General features: G+C 41.8%; 1 protein-coding gene across 1 annotated transcript in view; it reads right to left on the reverse strand.

Annotated features, from left to right (window-relative positions):
- Positions 1-25,366, reverse strand: part of caskin1 (CASK interacting protein 1) — a 161,714-nt gene that overhangs the window by 49,766 nt on the left and 86,582 nt on the right. The window contains exons 2-6 of the mRNA XM_036589531.1: positions 24,966-25,017; positions 9,914-10,011; positions 9,398-9,543; positions 6,274-6,369; positions 5,397-5,527 (exon numbers count right to left, since the gene is read on the reverse strand). Of these exons, the coding sequence (XP_036445424.1) occupies positions 5,397-5,527; positions 6,274-6,369; positions 9,398-9,543; positions 9,914-10,011; positions 24,966-25,017 (523 nt within the window). The remainder of the gene's footprint in view (positions 1-5,396; positions 5,528-6,273; positions 6,370-9,397; positions 9,544-9,913; positions 10,012-24,965; positions 25,018-25,366) is intronic.

The following is a 25,366-nucleotide window of genomic DNA, read 5'->3' on the forward strand; positions in this document are numbered from 1 at the left end:
CTGGTGCTATTGGATTAATGATATAATTACCAGCCCTTTCTCCGCTGCTGTAACCTGTGGATTCACACGGCCCATTTTTAACTCTAATTAGAGCCGGGCGCTGCCTGGGCACAGGCGCGTGTTCGTCTTTCTACACTTTCAGGACAGAAAGTTCAAGACTGAATTACAGTTTTAACCTACAGGAGCAACAAAACACTCCTGACTTTCTAAAGTTCTTTTAACTTACTGAAACTTATAAAGCTGTTCTACATTGTGTGAAAATTTCATGATGAATCGACCAATAGAAATGCCCCAAAATCACATTAACTTATATTGAAAGTTATTTTCGTCTGCTCCTATAAAGTTACTATTTTGGAGCAGCGATGATTATAGTACATACGTCACTTTAATATTACATATAGGTACTTAAATATATATAATACGTAAGGGACATATTACATATGGTTATTTGCATATATAATACACATGGGATACATTACTATTACATATACATAAGTAACTACTAACTAACTATGCAATCATTGCTGTTTTTAACTTTCAATGTAAGTTAATGTGATCTTGGAGCATTTACATATATATATATATCACTGTTGTCGGAGCACAACCTTGCATCTACAAAATAATGATTTTACAGGAGAAGAAAAAACCTTCTTTACTTTTAATGTATGTCAATGGAACCAGACGTCTTTCCAAGTCATTTTGGACACAATGTAAAGGGTAACAGGTATTTTCAAATTATGTCAAAAAACTGAAAAACACCAAAAATGGAGATACAAGGTTTTATCCTGATAGTAGTGATATATATATAAGACACATATGACATTTTACTAATTTTTATTATTACATACAATCTTTTTTAAGACTGTATATAGAACCATTTTATGCTGAAATGAGACAATATGCTGTATATGGTTCTAAATAGCATTAAAAAGTGTTCTGCTACTGTTTTTCTTGTGCTATAGAGGACCATTTTCAAAAAGGTGCTGTATAAAACCATATACAACACATTCTCAATCAATCTGAAGAACATTTCACCATGCGAAGAACCATTTTAGCACTGAATGGTCCTATATAGAACCCATGGTTCTAAATAGAACCATTCCCTTTCCTAAAGAACCCTTGAAAAACCATCATTTTTTAAAACGCCACAGATGTCTCAGTCATCAGGCAGTGAATTCATAACCATTTCATGTAGTAACTTTCTGTGAGGGAGCTTTTAGAGGTGGACGTCTGGTTCCTATCAGCACCACTGTGAACAGTTCTGACTCGGGAAGTTTCTCTAGAACAGAGCGTTTCACACCAAACCACTCATCTTAGCCAATTAATTATTTAGAAACTTTGAAAAAAGTGCGTATTTCCCTTTAACTTTAGTCTCTTTCACTAAAAAAACAACAGAAAATCAAAATGCAATTGTTAGTTAAAGTAATAAAATTATACATAATCCAAAATTAAATTCTAATGTACACTGGCAGACATTCAAAGATATAAGTGCACAAAATGTCATCACTTCAGACCAGTCAGTGCACATTTTGGGGAATCTTCTCATCATCAAACTGAGGTTAGCTGCTGGCTATGAAAGGGTTAAAGTCAGTGTGGAGATTCTTGGCCGTGTTTATAGGATCACATGCACTGGCTGCACGCTGTCGGCTGTAATGGTTATCTGTATTGATCTTTACTGTTTCTGACCCCGATCACTGACCTGCAGCTCCCAGCACTGTTCATCCCACCACACGGTCACACATGACCTTAACCCTCACCCTAAGGGGGAATTCCACCAAAATTCCTGCATAATTAAATGGCTGAGATGTCATTCAGAAATTCAGAACTGTTCACAGTGGTGGTGATAGGAACCAGACGTCCACCTCTAAAAGCTCCCTCACAGAAAGTTCCTACATGAAATGGTGATGAATTCACTGCCTGATGACTGAGACACTGTTTTATGATAGTTTAGAGAACTTAAACTCCATTCATGGTGGAGGGATACATGCAGGGCGCTGTTAGGCAAAATAGTCCCCAAAGAAAACTTATTATTTCAGATTTTCCACTATTTTCCATCATCAACATTCCATATAAACTCAGAAGACTCGTGTAGGTTCACTGGTGGTTCTGGATAGTAAATAAAATGTCTATATTTGTGTTGTAGTCATGGCGACCCCTGGTTCCTATCACCACCACTGTAAAGACATCTGAACCGTTTCACACCAAACCTCTGAATCACTCTATTTACATCTCACACACTGAGTTATTCAGATATGTTTAAAAATCTGTGGAATTCCTCAAAATGGTGAGGTAAACGTTTCCAACACTTCTCGGCTACATTATGAATGCCTGCACAGACAGGGCGTTTAAATTTGAGGCTTCTCCACTGAACACTGCAATTTCTTCATCCTTCTTGAACATTGTTCTCTATTCTGAGCTTTTTTTAACAGCCGTTCCACTGTTTTCTATTCTAGGCTGTTACACACACACACACACACACACACACACACACACACACACACTGCTGTGGAGAGGCAGATAAGAGGTGTGTGTGAGGCTTTTCTGTCACAGAGCTGTTGAAGAAGTTTCACAGCAGGTCATGTGACCAGGGTGTTAATTGAAGCAGCGCTACTCAAACAGGATCAGAGCTCCTACATTTCCCATCCCTCAGCTACGTTTCACTCTATTAGAAAAACCCTCCCATGTAGCTCCACACACTGGCCTCTTTATTGGAAACTCCTCTTATAGCTCCCCCCACTGGGCACTTTGTTAGAAACCAGTCCTTAGATAAGGGAGGAAGTGTTTCCAATAAAGTGGCCAGTGGGTGTAATGTAGTCTCGGTGTTTCTAATAAAGTGGCCAATGTGGGATAATAAAGTCTAGGTATTTTTAATAAAGTGACCAGTGGGTGTAACACAGTTTAGGTGTTTCTGATAAAGTGGCCAGCTGGGTGTAGTGCAGCCTAGGTATTTCTCATAAAGTGACCAGTGAATGTAATGCAATCTAGGTGTTTCTAATAAAGTGGCCAGTGAATGTAATGCAGTCGAGGTGTTTCTAATAAAGTGGCCAGTGGGGATAATGTAGTCTAAGTATTTCTAATAAAGTGGCCAGAGTGAGTAATGTAGTCTAGGTGTTTCCAGTAACGTGGCCAGTGAGTATTTGCAGTTTGTCAGCCAAACCTACACGGTGTGTAATGTTTCTGACGATCTCCCTGATTGCCCAGCAGGAGAACAGAGGAGCATCTAGAGGTCACCTCCTGCTTCCTCTCTGTGCGTTCAGACAGGCAGTAAATCCAGTAGCAGTAAATCAGACAGACTGTACCCTCAAACTCATTCCAGAGCTATTATGATCAGCGCCCAGCCTCCCTCTAGACCCCCACCCCCCACCGTTTACTGCTGTCACCAGCAACAACAAAATGATGCTGTAATTTTTATGTTAACTACAAGCAGAAAGTCTGTGAATGAACTTTAAGTCAGCTTGACAAAGCCGTTGCTATGGTCTCCCAGGTGGTTGCTAATATGTTTGTGTTTATTTATATATATGTGCAAGTATGTATGTGAGTCTATAGCTGTGTCCCAATTCAGGGGCTGCATCCTTCGGAGGCTGCATTTGAAAGCTGACTGCGTCACAACGGTGCGGACTGTAAAACTGTGAAGGCTCCTACATATGAGGCAGAGAAACGTGTCCTTCTTTTCCATGGCAACAAAGGATCCAATGGGTGGATCCTTTCACCAGCCAGCATTCACTGTGTGCCAGCAAGGATTTGAGAACATGGCGGCATCAGCAGAGGAGCCAACAGTGACTGAAGGGTTCACTTTTACACCTAAGTATTGGGTTTAAACTGAGTTGAATAGCTAAAGATACAGATGTTAAACCAATGTGGTCTGAAGCTAAACTCACGCTAACGTTTCGTTTTGTTTTAGGGAGCAAAGAGCCGACAGAGAGAAGCATCTCCAGCTCTCATAAATGAAAAAATAAAAAACTAAACTCAAAGTTTCTCCGTCTTTAAAGAACTTTAAAAGGACGTGACAGGAGCGGCGGTACGTGACGCAGCGATAAGGGCGGGAACAGCGGTGCTGTGATGTAAACAGGAAATCCGCCGTAGAGCAGACCGTCTCATTTCAGTTCAGCCTTCGCAGGTCTAAGTAGCCTTCAAAGGGCACGCCTTCATAGACCGCATCCTTCGAAGGATCCAGCCCCTGAATTGGGACACAGCTTGTCTATGAGGGGCAGTGTGAGGGATCTGAACTTCCTCAACATTCTGCCATTCAAAGTCATGTTTGAACACAAAACCGTTCGTGCGATCGGCCATAAAAGCACAAGCTTTTGTAGTTCTATCTTGTAAAACCGTGACCCATGAAAACATTAATAACATTATCCCCCCCGGCGGCCCCGAGGTTTCATTACACACTTCTATAACCTAAACAGCTCAGCCAGTTTGTACTGAAGTCCCTGTGGTTACTGAATACCAAGCCTTAGTGTGAAAGTAAGACTGAGATTTTAAGGGGTTCATTAGAAGAACAGTAAAAGTTTGTCAAGCCAGCTTCATTGTTTCTGACTCGTCTCTCACTAAACAGGCAGAAACTGTGCTGACAGTGCAGATTCCAAACTTTCAGTTCATACTGCATCCGCGTGTTTGTGTGCGAACACCTGAGCTCCAGGTTTGCTGGCGTGCTGCCAGAGACAAAACACCGCTGCCCACTCCTAAAGAGGTGCAAAGCTTGCTGGGAGATCTCGCCTGTCTCAGTACACTCTCACAGAGCCTCGTACCGACTGCTAAAAATACCATCACAATCCACTCCCACTCTCTCCATCAACGCGCCGGGCCTGATCTGCCCCTGAGCCCAGATTAACTGCGATTAAAGTGCCCATATCACAGAAAATTGAATTCCTCATAACTCCCTCGCTTTTGTAAACAGAGGTGTTTGGTGTAGTACATGAACACGCTTAAAGTTTCGGTTCACTCCTCAGTCCAAATATGGAAACTAATCTGCAAGAACAGCCTGTGTTTGACTGCATCATGGCTGTGATGTCACGACCATGAAGGTGCTTACATGCAATATGACTGCTCATTCAGCCTACAGCAGTTTAGCTGCCCCCATTCACGGAAGATGAGGTGAAAAATGATTAAATGTTGTGCTGTTCATGGCTGTCGGTACAGAGAAATCAGAACAGAGCTCATTTACATAAACCAGTCTTAATGGTACAGTAACAAAAACAGCCTGTTAAATTCTATAGGATAAAGCGAGTCACGTAAAAATGACTTTTAGGAACATAAACCCACACAAGAGTGGACTACAGGGGGAAAAGGGGGATGAACAGGAAAAATGTGGGATATGGGCCCTTTAATGGTGATCTTCTGCATTGGCTTACATTCTCAGCTCTCTCTCTCTCTCTCTCTCTCTCTCTCTCTCTCACCTAATGATGTCTATGTGTCCGTTTTTTGCGGCGAGATGTAGCGGACTCGTCCCGTTGGGGTCAGTGGAGTCTCCGGGTTTGGGCTCCAGAAGAGCCGCACACATATTACTGCTGAGGAGCAGCTGGACCACCTACAAATTATAATAAAAATTCAATATTAATAATAATATTTCAATAATAACAACAATTATAACAACAGAAACAAAAACCGATATGATTATTAAAATGATTACTATTTCTACTACCACTACTATAATAATATATGATAATATATGCTAACAATAATATTATATATCATATACATATATAATTATAATAATAATACAAATAAAAACAATTATTATTATTAAAATAAAGTTTATTTACATGTTTATATTACATATTTACGACGTTAAAATAATAAAATTCTGTTCTTGATGCAAAGTTATCAACAAACTATTAATTCGTATTGATGTACATTTTAGTGATGAGTGTTTCCTGTTCATAGTGTGTGTTTAGTGATGTTTAGGATACACTGTGTGTTTATTTATTACCCAAAGATGATTGTTCTGCATTGGCTGGACAATAAAGTTATATATATGTTCCATCCTATTCTAAATACACAACATACCATAAAATATTAAGATAAAGAGACAATATATTGTTGCAGTTATTACAAAACTGACTAACTCCAAAACAAATTTTCCCAAATAAAGCTGTTCATGGTCCAAAAGGAGCTGGAGTGAAGTCCCGTCAGTCCTCTGGCCGACAGTATGTAACCTGTACTGTAGTATATGTGTTGTATTGTTATGTAAACAGGTGTTTTGAGTTTTTGAAGTCAGAGATGATGCTGCAGGCTGTGGGCGGGTCAGTGAGCTCGCTCAGAGCCGTAACTCACCCCGACGCGGCCGAACTCGCAGGCCAGGTCCAGCGGGGTTTTTCCAGCGTTGTCCACGATGCAGGGGTTCGACTGGTGCTGCAGCAGCATCTCCGACTGGACACAGACAGAACATACAACTCTCAGTTACTGCACTGTGACCAAATATACACAGATATATTTGATATATTTGACCATAGTTGACTTGCGACCCATCCAACAGCAAAGTTTTACCGTAGTGGTGTGGTTACTTTTTTTTCCAATTCACTCCCTAATTTAGTCGTGTCCAATTCCACCCAACAATCAGGACTCCCCAGTTACACAACACCACCAGCGCTAGCAGGGTGAAGGCAGGGCTAACGTGTGTTCAAAGCAGTTAAAGCTGCACTATGTAAGTTTTTGTGATGAAATTGACAGCAGTGTCATTATGGAGAATAAAAACAGGCTAAAATATGGTGAGTGAGCTGCTCTGAGTCGCCCTGTAAAGCTTGAAATCATGATTTAAAAGTCAGAGGCGTTGAGTTTTTCACACCATTTTGATCTCAAAATCAACATTACTCCACAGTAGGTGTCACTGTGACTGCAAAGAAGCTCTCTCCCCAGACAGTGTAGACATCCCAACTTTCTGAGGATTTTCCAAGTCATTTTGGTTGTTTCTTTTGGTCCCATCATCATGAAATTTACACACAATGTAAAGAAAAACAGGCATTTTGTTTAGATTATGACAAAAACTGAAAAAAAATACGAGCATTTGTTCCGACAACAGCGATATGGGCAGACAGAGGGCGCTCTACTGAAGGACCCACTCCAGTGACAAATCAGCCCCATCAATGTTCCTGACAGACTTCTCTATAAACGTCTTTACAAACATCCCAAAACAGCCTTACAATGTGTTTTTATTTACAAATATATGATAATAATGATGGTTTTTATCAACCATCATTTCTCCCAGAAATGTGGGTCGGCCTTAAAGGGCTGAACTCTGTTTCTCTCTCTAACCTACTGTGCAGACCTCCATCTCTATAAGCCCTGAATTAAAGGCTCGCAGGACGCCGAGCTGCGCCCCTCTCCTCAGGCCACTGTGAGTAAGCATTTCTGTTACTGCAGACAGAAGCAGCAGTCAGAGGGACGATGATGATGAAAGTGTTGATTTGGAACGCTGCCCTCTCCACATTACTGTAGCACACTGTCCTCAGGGTGGAAACACCATCACACACTACAGCCTGTCACTCACAGCTCCATTCAGAAACAGCACTCACACTTCATTTAAAATCTCATCACACACAGATCACAATGCCATGAATCTGCTCCTTCAGACAGAGCGCACAGTAATGAGCTCAATCAGCTCTTCATGAAGGTTCGCCTGAACTCAAAGCACCAATATTCTACATCCCTCTAGCATTTTTTACTCTCTAAATTATATTTAAAACAGCCTGAGTGATGATATTTATCAAAAAAGTCATACGTTTTTACACGATGGTTTTCCAACCTCTCTTTAAAATGGCTTTTTGTGTTAATGTGCCTTTAGTACTGATATATGCAAATGAGCTCTGTTCTGATTGGTTGCCTCATTCAAAAAGCAGTATGGGCTGAAATGTAGAACAAACTGTTAAGTCTAAATTCTCAGAGCTGCTGTAGGCTGAATGGGCGGGGCTAAACTGCTGTAGGCTGAATGGGTGGGGCTAAACTGCTGTAGGCTGAACGGGCGGGGCTAAACTGCTGTAGGCTGAATGGGTGGGGCTAAACTGCTGTAGGCTAAATGGGTGGGGCTAAACTGCTGTAGGCTAAATGGGTGGGGCTAAACTGCTGTAGGCTGAACGGGCGGGGCTAAACTGCTGTAGGCTGAATGGGCGGGGCTAAACTGCTGTAGGCCGAATGGGTGGGGCTAAACTGCTGTAGGCCGAATGGGTGGAGGTAAACTGCTGTAGCCGAATGGGTGGGGCTAAACTGCTGTAGGCTAAACGGGTGGGGCTAAACTGCTGTAGGCTGAATGGGTGGGGCTAAACTGCTGTAGGCTAAATGGGTGGGGCTAAACTGCTGTAGGCTAAATGGGTGGGGCTAAACTGCTGTAGGCTGAACGGGCGGGGCTAAACTGCTGTAGGCCGAATGGGTGGGGCTAAACTGCTGTAGGCCGAATGGGTGGAGGTAAACTGCTGTAGCCGAATGGGTGGGGCTAAACTGCTGTAGGCCGAATGGGTGGGGCTAAACTGCTGTAGGCTGAATGGGTGGAGCTAAACTGCTGTAGGCTGAATGGGTGGAGCTAAACTGCTGTAGGCTGAATGGGCAGGGCTAAACTGCTGTAGGCTGAATGGGCGGGGCTAAACTGCTGTAGGCTAAATGGGTGGGGCTAAACTGCTGTAGGCTGAATGGGTGGAGCTAAACTGCTGTAGGCTGAATGAGCGGGGCTAAACTGCTGTAGGCTAAATGGGTGGGGCTAAACTGCTGTAGGCTGAATGGGCGGGGCTAAACTGTTGTAGGCTAAATGGGTGGGGCTAAACTGCTGTAGGCTGAATGGGTGGAGCTAAACTGCTGTAGGCTGAATGGGCGGGGCTAAACTGCTGTAGGCTAAATGGGTGGAGCTAAACTGCTGTAGTTAGTTGTAGTTAGCTGTGTGTTAGTTTCCATATGTGGACTGTACAGTCTGGGAAATGAATGGTATGTTTTGAAACTTTGACAATGTTCTGTACTACACAAAACTCCTTAATAAAAACAAAGATTATAATTACAGTTAATGCACTGTACGTCTTATTATTCAACTCTGTGGGTGTTAATGCAGCACTGCAAGTATTAATGCATATCTGCAGGTGTTACTTCAATACAAATACAAATGTAAATCAACAATAGCAATTTTTCTCTGAATTAGATTAAATGAATAACCGACTCTAAATGTAGGTATTGTGATATAAACTGAGTCTGTTCTACAGTTTCTCATTAGGCTGAATGAATAACTGACTCTAAATGTAGGTATTGTGATATAAACTGAGTCTGTTCTACAGTTTCTCATTAGGCTGAATGAGATTTTATCCAACAGCAGCTAAAAATGAATGCATTTGGGGGTGAAGTCTGGACAGGACAGTTAAATTATCTGAACTACCTGATTAACGGACTGTCCACTTCACTATTAGTTTCAGCACCAGTCACTCACCACATCATAGTGTCCGTGCTGAGCGGCCAGGTGCAGGGGAATCTGGCCTTCATCTGACTGGCCGTTGACAGAGGAGCCGGACTTCAGCAGCAGCTTCATGGGCTCAGATCTACCCTGCCAGGCAGCGTAGTGCAGGGGGCGCATACCTACAGCAAACATACACAAACTTTTATTATTATTAGAAATCCATACTTTGTGCTTCCACTCACTGGCCACTTTATTAGAAACATCTACCTGGCCCTTCCACTGGACAATATAAACATTACAGAGGCTTTTTAAATGAAACAGTAGAAGCCATATCGCCCCCTACACTTCCTGTAGTGTATTACAGTCTGTCAGAGTGACTGTGTGGATCATATGAACATTATAGAGCTTTTTAAATGAAACAGTAGAAGCCATATCGCCCCCTACACTTCCTGTAGTGTATTACAGTCTGTCAGAGTGACTGTGTGGATCATATGAACATTATAGAGGCTTTTTAAATGAAACAGTAGAAGCTTTTTTTTCAGCTCTGACCTTTCTGGTCCCTGATGTCCACCATGGCCTGAGACTCCAGCAGCAGAGAGATGAGCTCCAGGTTTCCGTTGAGAGCAGCATGGTGGAGCGCAGAAAACCTAAAACACACAAACACATAAACACACAGTGAATGTGATTATATTAATGATCACAGACAGCAGTTATGACTGTAGTCTTACTTTTATTAGACAGTCAAGCTCAGTGCTCACTTTTAAGAAGCATCTATAAACGTATCTGTTTAACTCAGCATTTAATTAAAACTCCACGTCTCTATTTATCTTTTAATTTGATCTGTTTCAGTTTCTTCTGATTCTAAATTAATACTGATGATTTCTTGTATGACTATGTTTTATCACCTGTGTGTAAAGCACTCTGAGCTGCCACCGGCATGAAAAGTGCTGTATAAATAAAAATTATTATTATTATATTATTATATTACTGCAGCTCCATCCACTGTGTGATATGACAGGTTTCTAAAGCAGCGTCACACTCAGGTTTATCAGGTCTATATGGTATATATAGTGTATAGTAGTACTGCTTAGTCCTGGTCAGATTAGTTAGCATAGTTAGTACTGGTTAGTGAATGCTGGTAGTGGTTAGTGTATAGTAGTACTTGTTAGACTAGTTAGCATAAGGTAGTACTGATTAGTGTATAGTAGTACTGGTTAGTACTGGTTAGACTAGTTAGCTTATGTTAACACTAGTTAGTGTATAGTAGTACTGGTTAGTACTGGTTAGACTAGTAAGCATGTGTTAGTACTGATTAGTGTATAGTAGTACTGGTTAGTACTGGTTAGACTAGTTAGCTTATGTTAACACTAGTTAGTGTATAGTAGTACTGGTTAGTACTGGTTAGACTAGTAAGCATGTGTTAGTACTGATTAGTGTATAGTAGTACTGGTTAGTACTGGTTAGACTAGTTAGCTTATGTTAACACTAGTTAGTGTATAGTAGTACTGGTTAGTACTGGTTAGACTAGTAAGCATGTGTTAGTACTGATTAGTGTATAGTAGTACTGGTTAATACTGGTTTGACTAGTTAGCACGTGTTAGTACTGATTAGTGTATAGTAGTACTGGTTAATACTGGTTAGACTAGTAAGCATGTGTTAGTACAGATTAGTGTATAGTAGTACTGGTTAGTACTGGTTAGACTAGTTAGCTTATGTTAGCACTGGTTAGTGTATGTTAGTACTGATTAGTGTATGGTAGTACTGTGTGGTACTGGTTAGACTAGCTGGCATAAGTTAGCAGTGGTTATTCTATGGTAGTACTGGTTAGTGTATGTTACTAGTCATCAGATTGGTAAGTATAAGGCTAAGTAAAGCAGCTGAATAAAAAAATGCACGGACAAACAGACGTGGAGACAGATGGACTGACAGACGGACGAATGGCTGAACAAACAGACGGATGCAGAAATGTGCAAAGGAAAGGACGGACAGACATGCAGACGGACAGGTGGACGAACAAACAGATGGACAAAACAAAAATGCAAAGAAACAGACGAACAGACGAAGCAGTGCATGAATGAAGGAATGGACGAACGAACAATGTTGGTGTTGATAAACGAGTGAACGGCGTCAGGCAGCTACAGACAGGTGGGCTGGCTGGTTAGCTTTTGGTTATGCTGGGTCAGCTTTAGCTCGACTTTGAAACTGTTCTGTGTGGGCGGGGCCAGAGACGCAGCCTTGTGATTGGTCAGGGGATGATTACGGAAGCGTTACCCAAGATTAGGACCCAGTTTACATTGAGAGGAGAGAAATATGGTGAAGGTCATTATGGGTCATTGACTGATGACAGGAACTTTATTCAAAGGATGAACTTAGTACATGTTTACTGTTTACCTCGCAGTCGTGACTAACCTCATTAGAAAGATAACACAGGTTTATGTTCCCTGGGTCTTTAGTGAGTGAATGAGCCACTGCCTGTACCCCCCCGACCCCCCCCCCACAGGGGTTTCTTCCCTCTATTCAATTATCAGTCTGAGGAAAAAGCACAGAGACAGTTCAGCAGGGTCGCGGCGGCTGGCAGACACTTTCAAAAATAAAAAAATTAATAACGCTCGCCAGAAAGACCCAGCTCTGAAAGTGAACGTAACAGAAGTGTACCCATAATCCCCTGCTGCAGACGGATTAACGTTAATGTTCAGTGATGTAAAGCCTCTGTAGCGCTCGCTGTAGGATTCACATGTGGGTTTTTTAAATGGGCCAGACGGAGCGATCTGATTGGTCAGTCTACACTGCGGCTCAATCGCCACGACTGAAGTGTGGAATGTGCTGTAACCATGGCGACGGTCATGAGAGAGAGAGAAAGAGAGAGCGAGCGAGAGTGAGAGAGGATGCTTAGAGTGGAATACTAAACACATGCACAATCCCTCAGTGACCCCACTTTCACTTTCTCTGTACCTCTCGCCCTCTCTCTCTCATACACTCTCTCTCTCTCTTTCATTCTGTCTCTCTCGCCCTCTCTCTCTCTCACACTCTGTGCATCTCCCTCTCTTTTGTTCTATCTCACTTGCCCTCACTCTCTCATTCTACCTCTCTCACCCTCTCTCTCACACTCTATCTCTCTCTCTCTTTCATTCTGTCTCTCTCGCCCTCTCTCTCTCTCACACTCTGTGTATCTCCCTCTGTTTTATTCTATCTCACTCGCCCTCACTCTCTCATTCTACCTCTCTCACCCTCTCTCTTTTGCTGTCTATCTGTTTTTTCCCACCCATCTCTCTCTCTCTCTCTCTCTCTCTATTTGTCTTTAGCTCTTTTTGTTCTTTTCTTTCTCTTCATTTCTCTCCCTCTTTCCCTTGCTCAGTCTTTCTTTCTCTCTCGCTTCCACATCTCAGTCTCTCTATCTGTAGCTAACAGTGAAGAAACCCCCTAACTCTCTGTCTTTCTCTCTCTCTCTCTCTCTCTCTCTCTCTCTCTCTCTCTCTCTGAGTTCAGTAGTAGAGTCACAGCTGTACAGTGTTCATCTCTCTGCAAATCACCACAACCAGCACAGGGTGTGTGAATTTGTATCTACCTCCATATCTCACTCTCTCTCTCTCTCTCTCTCTCTCTCTCTCTCTTTGTCACATACACACACACACACACACACACACACACACCGTGTGACCTACTTTTTCTAATGAGAGTACTGAAGCCTCAGGCTTCCCCACAGAGGAGGTGCCAGGACCTCATCACTGAACACCATCACCCTTAATGTCACATCATCATTGTCATCATTATGTCACCATCATCACCACCATCCTCATTGTCATCACCATCATCTTCATCGTCACCATCATCATCATCATCTTTGTCACCATCATCACCATCAAGATTATCGTCATCATCATCATCGTCATTATTATGTCACCATCATCACTATCATCATCGTCATCATCAGCATCATTGTCAGCATCATCACCATCATCCTCATTACCATCATCATTATCATCATCATCGTCAGCATTATGTCACCATCATCATGACTATCATCATTATCGCCATCATCATCACCATCATCTTCATCGTCACCATCATCATTGTCATTATGTCACCATCGTCCTCATTACCATCATTATCATCATCATCGTCATTATTGTCACCAAAACCACTATCATGATCGTCATCATCGTCATCATCATCATTATCATGTCACCATCATCACCATCGTCCTCATTACCATCATTATCGTCATCATCATCGTCATTATGTCACCATCATCATCGTCATTATGTTACCATCATCATGACCATCACCATTATCATTATCACTATTATCATCACCATCATCCTCATTACTATCATTGTCATTATTATGTCACCATCAACATCACATCAACATTATCATTATCGTCATCATCATTATTGTCATCGTCATCATTATCACCATTATCGTCACTTCATCATTATTATGTCACCATCGTCATCACCATCATCACCATGTCACTATCATCATCACCATTTCATCAATGTCAACATCACCATTACCACAATTATCACCATCAACCATCATCATGAGCATCACTGTCACATCATCATCAGAATAATCATCATAACTATCATCGTTATCAACACCATCATGACCGCAATCATCTACATCAACATCATCATCAAAAAATCATAAGCATCAACACCATGATGGACACCATCATCAGCATCACCATCATCACCATTGTTATCACTACCATCTTCACCATCATCCTCATTATTGACCACCACCATCATCATCAGCAGAAACAGCATGATATCATGACCACCATCATCATGATCATTGTCACATTCATCATCATGATCATCAATTTCACCATCATCACCATCACTGTTACCATCATTACAATCATTATTATCATTGTCATCACCATCATCACTGTCACCATCATCACCACCTTCATTTCCATCATTGCAATCATCACCTTCATCGCACTTGTCATCATCACTGTCACCCTCGTCACCATTATCATCACTATCATCACCACCATCTTCACCATCATTATCATCATCCCAATCATCATCACTGTCACCATCAGCATCATCATCACTTTCACCAACTTTGTTACTATTGTCATCACTATCATCACCATCATGACAACTGTCATCATCACTGTCATCCTCAGGGCTGTGTTTGTGTGGAACACTGTGTGCTCTCTGACTCACACAGGAGGAACAATAGGAGAACTGAAGCTCCTCAGATAAAGAGACCTGTGGGTGGGAGTGTGTTGGTTGGCAGTGTGCCGGTCGGAGTGTGTTGTGTTTGAGCTCAGTGTGACGCTGTGCAAGCGTGCGACTCTTTCTCGTTACGTGACTGAGAGCAGGTTACAGTAACATCTCTGTTCTGAACACAATGCATTATTACAACTGTACGTTCATCACATCAGCGTCCAGATGTGCTGAATGTGGTTAGAGCCGCTCTCCTGTGGAATCCAACACAGAGAGAACAGGTGTCTCCTCTGAGCAAAACCTTAATAATTCATTAACGAGGCCCCAGATTGTTCTCGTCTGTCTGGGGAACGTTAATTATGCAGAATCGTGACTAAACATGCCATCAAACGCTTACAGTGAAATATCTCTGAAATTATGCTGCTGGTTACAATATATACGAGGTCTTGTTATGACTGAATTGGGCTCAACAGCCTGTTAAGGTCTCTGTAGCTTCAGGGAACCACAGCTGGAGCTGGTTAGAAGGCGACGGAGCCACGTACTAAACGCTTGGCAAATTTAGCCAGTTTCCCCTGTTTAACCCATCATCCCACCAATTAGCATGAATGTCAGAAAAATATATAGCTTACTTCTTGAAAATGTAGTAGCCTATGAAACTATAAGGTGGGTGTTTCTAATAAAGTGGCCAGTGAGTGGAAACACAAGGTGGGTGTTTCTAATAAAGCGGTCAGTTTGGGGAAGCACAAGGCAGGTGTTCCTAATAAAGTGGTCAGTTTGGGGAAACACAAGGTGGGTGTTTCTAATAAAGTGGCCAGTGAGTGGAAGCACAAGGTGGGTGTTTACCATAAAGTGGCCAGTGAGTGGAAGCACAAGGTGGGTGTTTCTAATAAAGTGGCCAGTGAGTGGAAGCACAAGGTGGGTGTTTATAATAAAGTGGTCAGTTTGGGGAAGCACAAGGTGGGTGTTTCTAATAAAGTGGCCAGTGAGTGGAAGCACAAGGTGGGTGTTTCTAATAAAGTGGCCAGTGAGAGGAAGCACAAGGAAGGTCTTTCTAATAAAATGGCCAGTTAGTGGAAGCACAAGGTGCGTGTTTCTAATAAAGTGGCCAGTAAGTGGAAGCACAATGTGCGTGTTTCTAATAAAATGGCCATTTAGTGGAAGCACAAGGTTGGTGTTTCTAATAAAGTGGCCAGTGAGTGGAAGCACAATGTGCGTGTTTCTAATAAAATGGCCAGTTAGTGGAAGCACAAGGTGGGTGTTTCTAATAAAGTGGTCAGTTAGTGGAATCACAATGTGGGTGTTTCTAATAAAGTGGCCAGTTAGTGGAATCACAAGGTGGGTGTTTTTAATAAAGTGGCCAGTGAGTGGAAGCACAAGGTAGGTGTTTCTAATAAAGTGGCCAGTTAGTGGAAGCACAAGGTGGGTGTTTTTAATAAAGTGGCCAGTTAGTGGAAGCACAAGGTAGGTGTTTCTAATAAAGTGGCCAGTTAGTGGAAACACAAGGCAGGTGTTTCTAATAAAGTGGTCAGTTTGAGGAAGCACAAGGTGGGTGTTTCTAATAAAGTGGTCAGTTAGTGGAAGCACAAGGTGGGTGTTTCTAATAAAGTGGCCAGTGAGTGGAAGCACAAGGTGGGTGTTTCTAATAAAGTGGCAGTTAGTGGAAGCACAAGGTGGGTGTTTTTAATAAAGTGGCCAGTTAGTGGAAGCACAAGGTGGGTGTTTCTAATAAAGTGGCCAGTGAGTGGAAGCACAAGGTGGGTGTTTCTAATAAAGTGGCAGTGAGGAAGCACAAGGTGGGTGTTTACCATAAAGTGGCCAGTGAGTGGAAGCACAAGGTGGGTGTTTCTAATAAAGTGGCCAGTGAGTGGAAGCACAAGGTGGGTGTTTCTAATAAAGTGGCCAGTTAGTGGAAGCACAAGGTGGGTGTTTCTAATAAAGTGGCCAGTTAGTGGAAGCACAAGGTGGGTGTTTCTAATAAAGTGGCCAGTTAGTGGAAGCACAAGGTGGGTGTTTCTAATAAAGTGGCCAGTGAGTGGAAGCACAAGGTGGGTGTTTCTAATAAAGTGGCCAGTTAGTGGAAGCACAAGGTGGGTGTTTCTAATAAAGTGGCCAGTGAGTGGAAGCACAAGGTGGGTGTTTCTAATAAAGTGGCCAGTGAGTGGAAGCACAAGGTGGGTGTTTCTAATAAAGTGGCCAGTTAGTGGAAGCACAAGGTGGGTGTTTACCATAAAGTGGCCAGTGAGTGGAGGCACAAGGTGGGTGTTTCTAATAAAGTGGCCAGTTAGCGGAAGCACAAGGTACGTGTTTCTAATAAAGTGGCCAGATAGCGGAAGCACAAGGTGGGTGTTTCTAATAAAGTGGCCAGTTAGCGGAAGCACAAGGTGGGCATTTCTAATAAAGCGGCCAGTGAGTGGAAGCACAAGGTGCGTGTTTCTAATAAAGTGGTCAGTGAGTGTAAAGCCTGATAAAACCCTCAAACAGACTCTTTGTCTCTGACTTGATGACACTGATCAGTGTGACAGTGACTGAATGATGGCAGCAGCTTCACTTCTGCACACGCTAAATAAATAAACATCCGTTCATTCTGCTGGATGTCCTCTTAGCTCTGGGTTTAAGCTGATTGTGGAGATTAGCTCAGCCAACTTGACCGGTTACCACTACAATCATGTAAACAAACATGTCCTGTCATTCATCAGCTTTATTAGCTTTATATACTGACCTCTCTGCTGTAAAGCCTGATGAGTAATCTGGCCTCACCTCTTTACTAATCCACACAGAGATTAGTGAGATAAACAAACTCCACTGAAAGCGGTGAGCACTCCAGAACAATAGCTGAACTCTCCTCTCACTTCAGCACTCAGAGAGCCTGTTTACAGCTGTTTGAGCTGTTAGTAGCTGTTTTTAGCTCAGCGGATCCACTCAGGAGAAGAACGTCACGACTGTACATCACAGCGGTGTAAATCTCACAACGATTAAATCAGACGATTCTTTAGAAAAGGATACAATAAACAAATACAACAAAACACCAGTACGTTTATGAAGAGCCATATTTCTTTAAAACAAGTCAGTGACAGTGAAACTTCATGTTTGTAGGTCACAGTAGGTCTTACTGTGCTCTAAACCACACTAACAAGTCTGTGCCACCTTAATAAAGACCTTCTTCTGCGAGAAGCTCTGGGCTGTATCTATAGACAAGATTTGGGTGACTATTGACTTCTAGTGTTAGCGGTGTTGACTCCAGTAAAGAGGCACAATTTGGATCACATCTCAGCTGACTGACAACATCAGAGTGTATACTGGAAAACTGAAAAAACAGTGAAGCTATTCCTTTAAAGTTTATGTTTTTTTTTTTATTTTTACCCCGATTTTCTCCCCAATTTAGTCGTAGCCAATTCCACCCGCTAGTTAGGACTCCCCCAATCACACGATGCTATCAACACTAGGAGGGTGAAGGCAGCGCAGGCTTCCCCCGAGACCTGTGAAGCCAGCCACCGCTTTCTTTTCGAGCTGCCTCTCACACAACGTCACTGGACAGCCGAACGCGCTCGGAGGAAAGCGCCAACCGCCAGATCTGTTACGTCAGCTAACAGACGCCTGCGCTGACTAGCATCGCACTGAGTGATGGGGGGAGAAGGAGGGCCATCCCACCCACCCAGAGAGAGCGAGGCCAACTGTGCTCTCTTGGACTCCCGGCTACGGACGGCTGTAGCATCACCAGGGATCGAACTCGCGATCTCCTGATGAGGGCCAACGCTTAGACAGTTGCGCCACTCGGGAGCTAAAGTTTATGTTTTATGTAGTTAAAATACATACTTGAAAAATATTTTAGTTTTTTCGTATTTAGTGTTATGTAACATTGAAAAATGTATTGCAGTTAAAACCCATTCTTGTAAAATTTTAGATACATTTTTTTGTAAAATTTTTTTTTTTCCTGCACAACCAGTCCCCCTTTGAAGAAGACCACTTGGCTAGAACCCCCCCCACACACACACACACACATATATTTTCCAAACCGCTTATCCATCTGGGTCGCGGGGATGCTGGGGCCTATCCCAGTGGTCATTGGGCGGAAGGCAGGATACACACCCTGGACAGGTTGCCAGTCCATCTCAGGGCAGACAGACAGACAGACACACATACACGTTCACACACACACTCACACACGGGCAATTTAGTGTGTCCAATTGTCCCGACTGCACGTCTTTGGACTATGGAAGGAAACCGGAGAACCTGGAGGAAACCCACACAGACGCGGGGAGAACATGCAGGCTGGAACCGTCTGTAGAAAAGAATGTAGGACTCCTTCATCTCTCTGATTGGAACAGCAGTACAGGGCTGTGTATGTAAATCTACACAGGCTGAGCTCTGAATTCAGCCAAGCCCTGAATCTGCTGAGTTGTGGCCTTCGTTTCTCTCAGCTCCGTCATGCAGGGCTGCGGCGATGAATGCAGCCATTGTTCTGAGAGTTCTCTGTGTGTTCTGATCGGTGCTGCAGTGACTGGGATATTTTTTTCACAGCTTTTGAAAATACGGCCAAAGAAAAGAGGCGAGGCCGAGCTTTGATCTGCGCAGCTCTCGGCAGAACGCAGGTTCAGGCAGGAGATGAGTCTCTCTAGCGTTATACAGTCTCACATTGAAGAACCATGAGCTGTCTGAACTCTATCCTCCACCAGAGGGCAGTCTAGAGCTGCATCTCACGTTTTGGTTAGAGGATCTAATCTGTTTAGTCCAGTGAAGGAAACAGAAAGACTAAAGACTACCACACACAGTCTGCAGGCTACTGCACCATATAAAGACTACCACACACTGGCTAAAGACTACTGCAGCCATCTAAAGACTACCAAACACTGTCTAAAGACTACTGCACTCATCTAAAGACTACCACACACCGTCTAAAGACTAATGCAGCTGTTTAAAGACTACCAAACACCATCTAAAGACTATTGCAGTCATCTAAAGACTACCACACACCGTCTAAAGACTAATGCAGCCATCTAAAGACTAAAAAGCACTGTCTAAAGACTACTGCAGCTGTTTAAAGACTACCAAACACCATCTAAAGACTGCTGCAGTCATCTAAAGACTACCACACACTATATAAAGACTACTGCAGCTGTCTAAAGACTACCACACAGTCTCAAGACTACTGCAGCCGTCTAAAGACTACCACACACTGTATAAAGACTACTGCTGTCATCTTAAGCCTACCAAACACTGTCTACAGACTACTGCACCATATAAAGACTACCACACACAGGTAGACTACTGCAGCTGTCTAAAGACTACCACACACTGTATAAAGACTACTGCTGTCATCTTAAGCCTACCAAACACTGTCTACAGACTACTGCACCATATAAAGACTACCACACACAGGTAGACTACTGCAGCCGTCTAAAGACTACCAAACACTATCTAAAGACTACTGCAGCCGTCTAAAGACTACTACACACTGTCTAAACACTACTGCAGCCATTTTAAAGCTGCTGTACACCAGATGAGCTCAGCTGTAGCACTTAGAAAAGCTCCCATTAACATCAGACTAAACCATTTTAACATTTACTCTCTACTGTATAGAACAAAACTTTCAACAACATTTAGTGAATTTTAAGTTTCAAAATAAATTTATAATGCTTCAAGGAATTTTCACGACACCCGATATGTCACAATATTTATGTTTTAGTCAACCAGTAGTGGAACATTTTAAAAATTACTATCAAAACTAAACTTTTTATTCAGTATTTGGTATTAAATGCAGTTTAATAGGACTAATTTTGCTCTCTAGCCTCTACTATCTGTCAGGACTCGCTGATGATCAGCTGTGAGCTGAGTTTGCTTTGTGCTGTGATTACGTGTTTATTTCTGAAGTCTACAGGATCTGAGCGCGGCCTAAAATACTCACAGAACCAGCACACAGATGGGCAGAAAATGACAGAGGGATGAGTGCTGGCACTGAGAGATGGAGGGATGAGTGCTGGCAGTGTTACACGCTGGATGAAGTGTCCTCCACAAACCCTCTGTGTCTATCAGGATGCTAAAAGCTCTCTGACCCGCTGAAACACTGAGTGCTCTAAAGCTGGGCTTCATTTCCAGGACTGATAAAGCCTGGACACGAAAAAACCACCCAAACACAATCACTACTGAATCAAAGAAACACCACTGTAGGACTCGGTTACGCCCATTTACACAAAATTCTAGTAAACTACACTTTATTGTTCTCAAATACACCCAATGGCACTCATTTACAATGAATTCCACTCATTTCCAATTATTTCTGTACATTTTCTTTAAATTCCACTCAATTCTTCCCAATTTACTCCATTTCTGCTCAATTCCACTTTACAAATGTCCATTCACTTCCACCTCTTGTGGCTCAATTCCACTAATTTTCTCCCATTTCTGCTGATTTATACTCATTTTCACTTAATTCCACTCATCGCGATACTTCAAGACATTTTCATGATATTTTTTCAGACATCTGATCAGTTTCGATTGACAAAAAAGAACCAGTAGTGCTACGTTTTAAATACCTTCAAATACAATGATTTTTATTCAGTATTTGGCACTAAATTCAGTTAAACGAGACAAATTTTGCTTTCTTCCCTGCAAAAAATGATGTCTTGTCAAGTAAAATTATCTTAAATGTAGTCTAATATAAATCTAATATTTCTCCTGTTGAGATTGTTGTCAGCTTACTTTTAGATTATTTACCTTATTTCTTGTTTTTTATTACTTACAAAATTATCTGCCAGCATAGTGAGATAATTTTATTCAATAAAATTACCTAAAACAAGTAAATAATGTCTAGAAATAAGCTAAATAATCTTTTAATCAGTGCACAACCATCTCAAAACGGGAAATAGTATCTAGTAATTAAATCAACTAGATTTAAGATCATTTCACTTGACAAGATACTATTTTTCAGTGTTCATAATAAAAATGCGAGATATGTTTAGAAAAGCATATTAATTTATAACATTATCACAGTAACAATATATACTGTCATATTGCCCAGAGTTTGCTCAGTTCCACATTTGCCCAGTAATCTCCAATTAATTTAACTCATTTCCACTCATTTCTACCAACTGCTGATCGATTCCAACATTTCCGCTAATTTCTGCCCATTTCCACTCAGTTCTACCTGTTTCTGCTCCATTCCTCTCAGTTCTACAGAGGAATACTCATTATTAGAGAGCAGAGCCGAGGCCACTTCCTGTCTGACTGAAGCCGTAGCCGAAAGCTGTGATGTTTTGGTGCTGCAGTGATGGAGAACACAGCAGCTGCTCTCTGTCTCTATCTGTACATAAGAACTACTGGCCTCAGGAGAGAGCGAGAGAGAGAGAGAGGGAGCGAGAGAGAGAGAGAGGGAGAGAGGGAGAGAGAGAGAGAGAGAGACAGAGAGAGAGAGAGAGGGAGAGAGAGAGAGGAGGGAGAGAGAGAGAGAGAGAGAGATGCAGAGTTGCCAGCCTTAAATTTGTGCTTTGACTGACCAATTTGGACTATTTTGTTCACTGATCTCTTATTTGTTGGACATGTTTGCCTTTTCACTGTTATCTCTGTCCATGTTTGTCCTTTGCTTGACCGTCTGTGGTCTGAGGGCATTTTCTGGATGTGTCCCTATCTTCTTAGACTCTCTTCTGAAGTCTCTTCATATAACATGATCCTCATATGTTTCATATCTAAATGCTCCGTTATCTTCATCACTATTTTCCAAAACCGCTGCAGCAGCTTCAGCAGCTGTAAACTCTCTGCAGGCCGTTTCTCATGAGTCTCCGATGTGGACTGAATGAAGAATGAAGGGTTTCCGGCGTGATGGTCAGTCCTTAGTGACTTCCTGAGTGTCCATCGGTCAGTTTCACACAGAATGTAGACGGACACACAAATCCACCAGTTCCACACAGTGAGAGGCAGATGATGGGTATCTGGTCTATCGCTTCGTAGCTGAGCTGTTGTTGCTCCATTTCACAACAATAGCACTTACAGTTGTCTGGGGCAGATCTAGCGGGGCAGAAATTTGACAAACTGACTTGAGGCAGAGGTGACATCCTATAACAGTGCCATGTTTAAAGTCACTGAGCTCTGCAGTGTGACTCATTCTACTGTTCCAGTGTTTGTCTATGGAGACTGCAAGACTATGTGCTTGATTTTATATACCTGTCAGTAATGAGTGTGGCTGAAACACCTGAACTCAATAATTAGGTCCACACACCTTTGTCCATATGTTTGCTCTCCTAACCGTAAGTCTCATTTTCACTGCTCTCCTGGTTCTTTTCTTCTTCTATTGTTTAATGGGTGGTGAAATCCTGCATTAACCTCCTGTAATCGGTCCAAAAGAGTGTTTTCACGCTGCAGACGAACCGAACCATGGTTCAGTTTGACCGAGACCACCGGTCCGGACCGTGGCCCAAGGCACATTTCACACCGGCTATTTTGGTTCAGACCAAACTGAAAAGTCTGAAGGTCAGAACCAAACAAGGTAGGAGTGAAAGCAGCCTTAGATGGTGAAGTCAGGCAAAGTGCATCCAGACAAATGTACTATTAACAGCTCAGTTGTTTAAGGGAGGGAAAAAGACGGTATCAGATGAGTATCAGTGATTAGTATCAGTGATTAGTGTCAGTGATTAGTATCAGTGATTAGTGTCAGTGATTAGTATCAGTGATTAGTATCAGTGATTAGTGTCAGTGATTAGTGTCAGTGATTAGTATCAGTGATTAGTGTCAGTGTCAGCAGATACTCAAGGCTGCAGTATCAGTGTTGGTGTCAGGCATAAAAATGTGGTATCGAGCCACCCCTAATGCTAGCTTGGTTGTATTTATGAGTCTGTAGCTCAGTGGCTAGGCTAGCAGGTTTGGTGTGTGCTGTATTTGCATAATGCATGCTGGGTAATGTAGTAAGAGAACACTGAAGAATGAAAAAATGCAATAACACCACAAGTAACATATCACACTCTAGTTTTAGGCTGGAATGCCTCTTTAAATGGTCTGTAATTTATGGAGAGTTAGCTGGCAACCCTGAGAGAGAGAGAGAGAGAGAGAGAGAGAGAGAGAGAGAGAGAGAGAGAGAGAGAGAGCGAGAGATATGGAGAGAGAGAGAGAGAGAGAGAGCGAGAGAGAGAGAGAGAGAGAGAGAGAGAGAGAGAGAGGGAGAGAGAGAGGAGAGAGAGAGAGGAGCGAGAGAGAGAGCGAGAGAGAGAGAGAGAGAGAGAGAGGGAGCGAGAGATATGGAGAGAGAGAGAGAGCGAGAGAGCGAGAGAGAGAGAGAGAGAGAGAGAGAGAGAGAGAGAGGGAGCGAGAGAGCGAGAGAGCGAGAGAGAGAGAGAGAGAGAGAGAGAGAGAGGAACTGATGCTCAGACACAGAAGCTTTTGTCCTCCTTTATCTCAGCTAACCTACTTCCTTCCTGGACGATGACATCAGAATGACCCTGTTTAACATTCTGTCTCATGAATATTTAATGAGGAGGGAAGACCCTCCATTCTCAGCCTATCAATATTAATAAGCAGAGTGGTTTAGTTTGTAGTGCAGACAGAGGAGAGGGAGGAAAGAGACGCTGCTGTTCAAAAGTTTGAAATCACTGTTTACAGTAATAAAAATCAGGATATGAAATAATATAAATATATAAAATATCAAATAATATCCTGATAAAATGATACAGGATATGAAATAACTCTGATATTCTGGGGCTCTGCAAATTCACAGGCTTTAGATTGTTAGTATTAAACTGTAAATAAAAATAAAGAAAAAGTTCTAATAAAATTCATATGCAGAATTCAATTCTAATAAAATTCATATCCAGACCTAAATTCTAATAAAATTAACATCCAGAATGAAGTTCTAATAAAATGAACACCCAGAGCTAATTTATAATAAAATAAAATCCAGAATAATGTTTTAATAGAATTCATATCCAGAATAAAGTTCTAATAAGATTCATTTCCAGAACGATAGTCCATAAAATTAACATCCAGAATAAAGTTATAGTAAAATTAATATGCAGAATTAAATTCTATTAAAATTTGTATTCAGAATTAAATTAAAATAAGAATTATATCCAGAATAAAGTTCTAATAAAATGTATATCTAGAATGTCTCCTATTTCTAAAGTGGTGATAAAATCTTGAGGCAGATCTGAATAAAAAATATTGACTGTTACAGTATTTATTTATTAACTAATTAATAACTTCTTGTTTCTGCTTTAATACTGAATAAAACGTTTAGTTTGTAATGTCTCCAAAAAAATATCTAAAATGTTATTATTGAATAAAATTTGAGAATTTATTAATAATTGCTGAAAGACTCCAAATTTGTGGTAAAGGTGAGTAAAAAGTTACACAAAGACTCAAATAAACACTGTGAGTGATGTTAACAGTGAGTGACTCTGAATGACCCTGAATGACCCCGAATGACCCTCACTCACCCGTCTGTGTCCTGGAAATTAACGTTGACCTTCTTAGCAGAACCCAGCAACTCTGCACAGAGAGAGAGAGAGAGAGAGAGAGAGAGAGAGAGAGACATTAGATAACAATAAAATAAACATTCTGTCCAGGAAAACTGAATATAACGTTACAGAATATTTCCCTCCTCTATAAACATCTGCTATTATGATTTATAATCAGCTAACACATTAGCCTGAATGCTAACTCCTCTAACTTCAAATTCCATGTTACTGATGATTTTCTAAGTGTAAATAAGTTACAGAGAACTGGATTCTGCGCATTTTAATGAACATTTTTAGACACTATTCCTGTTAATTTGCTGAATTTAACATGCTGGAAAAAATAAAACTAAAAAATGAAACATGAAATGTGCCCTGCGATG

This window comes from Colossoma macropomum, unplaced genomic scaffold (genome assembly GCF_904425465.1).
Source record: "Colossoma macropomum unplaced genomic scaffold, Colossoma_macropomum, whole genome shotgun sequence".
In the NCBI taxonomy this organism is placed as follows: Eukaryota; Metazoa; Chordata; class Actinopteri; order Characiformes; family Serrasalmidae; genus Colossoma; species Colossoma macropomum.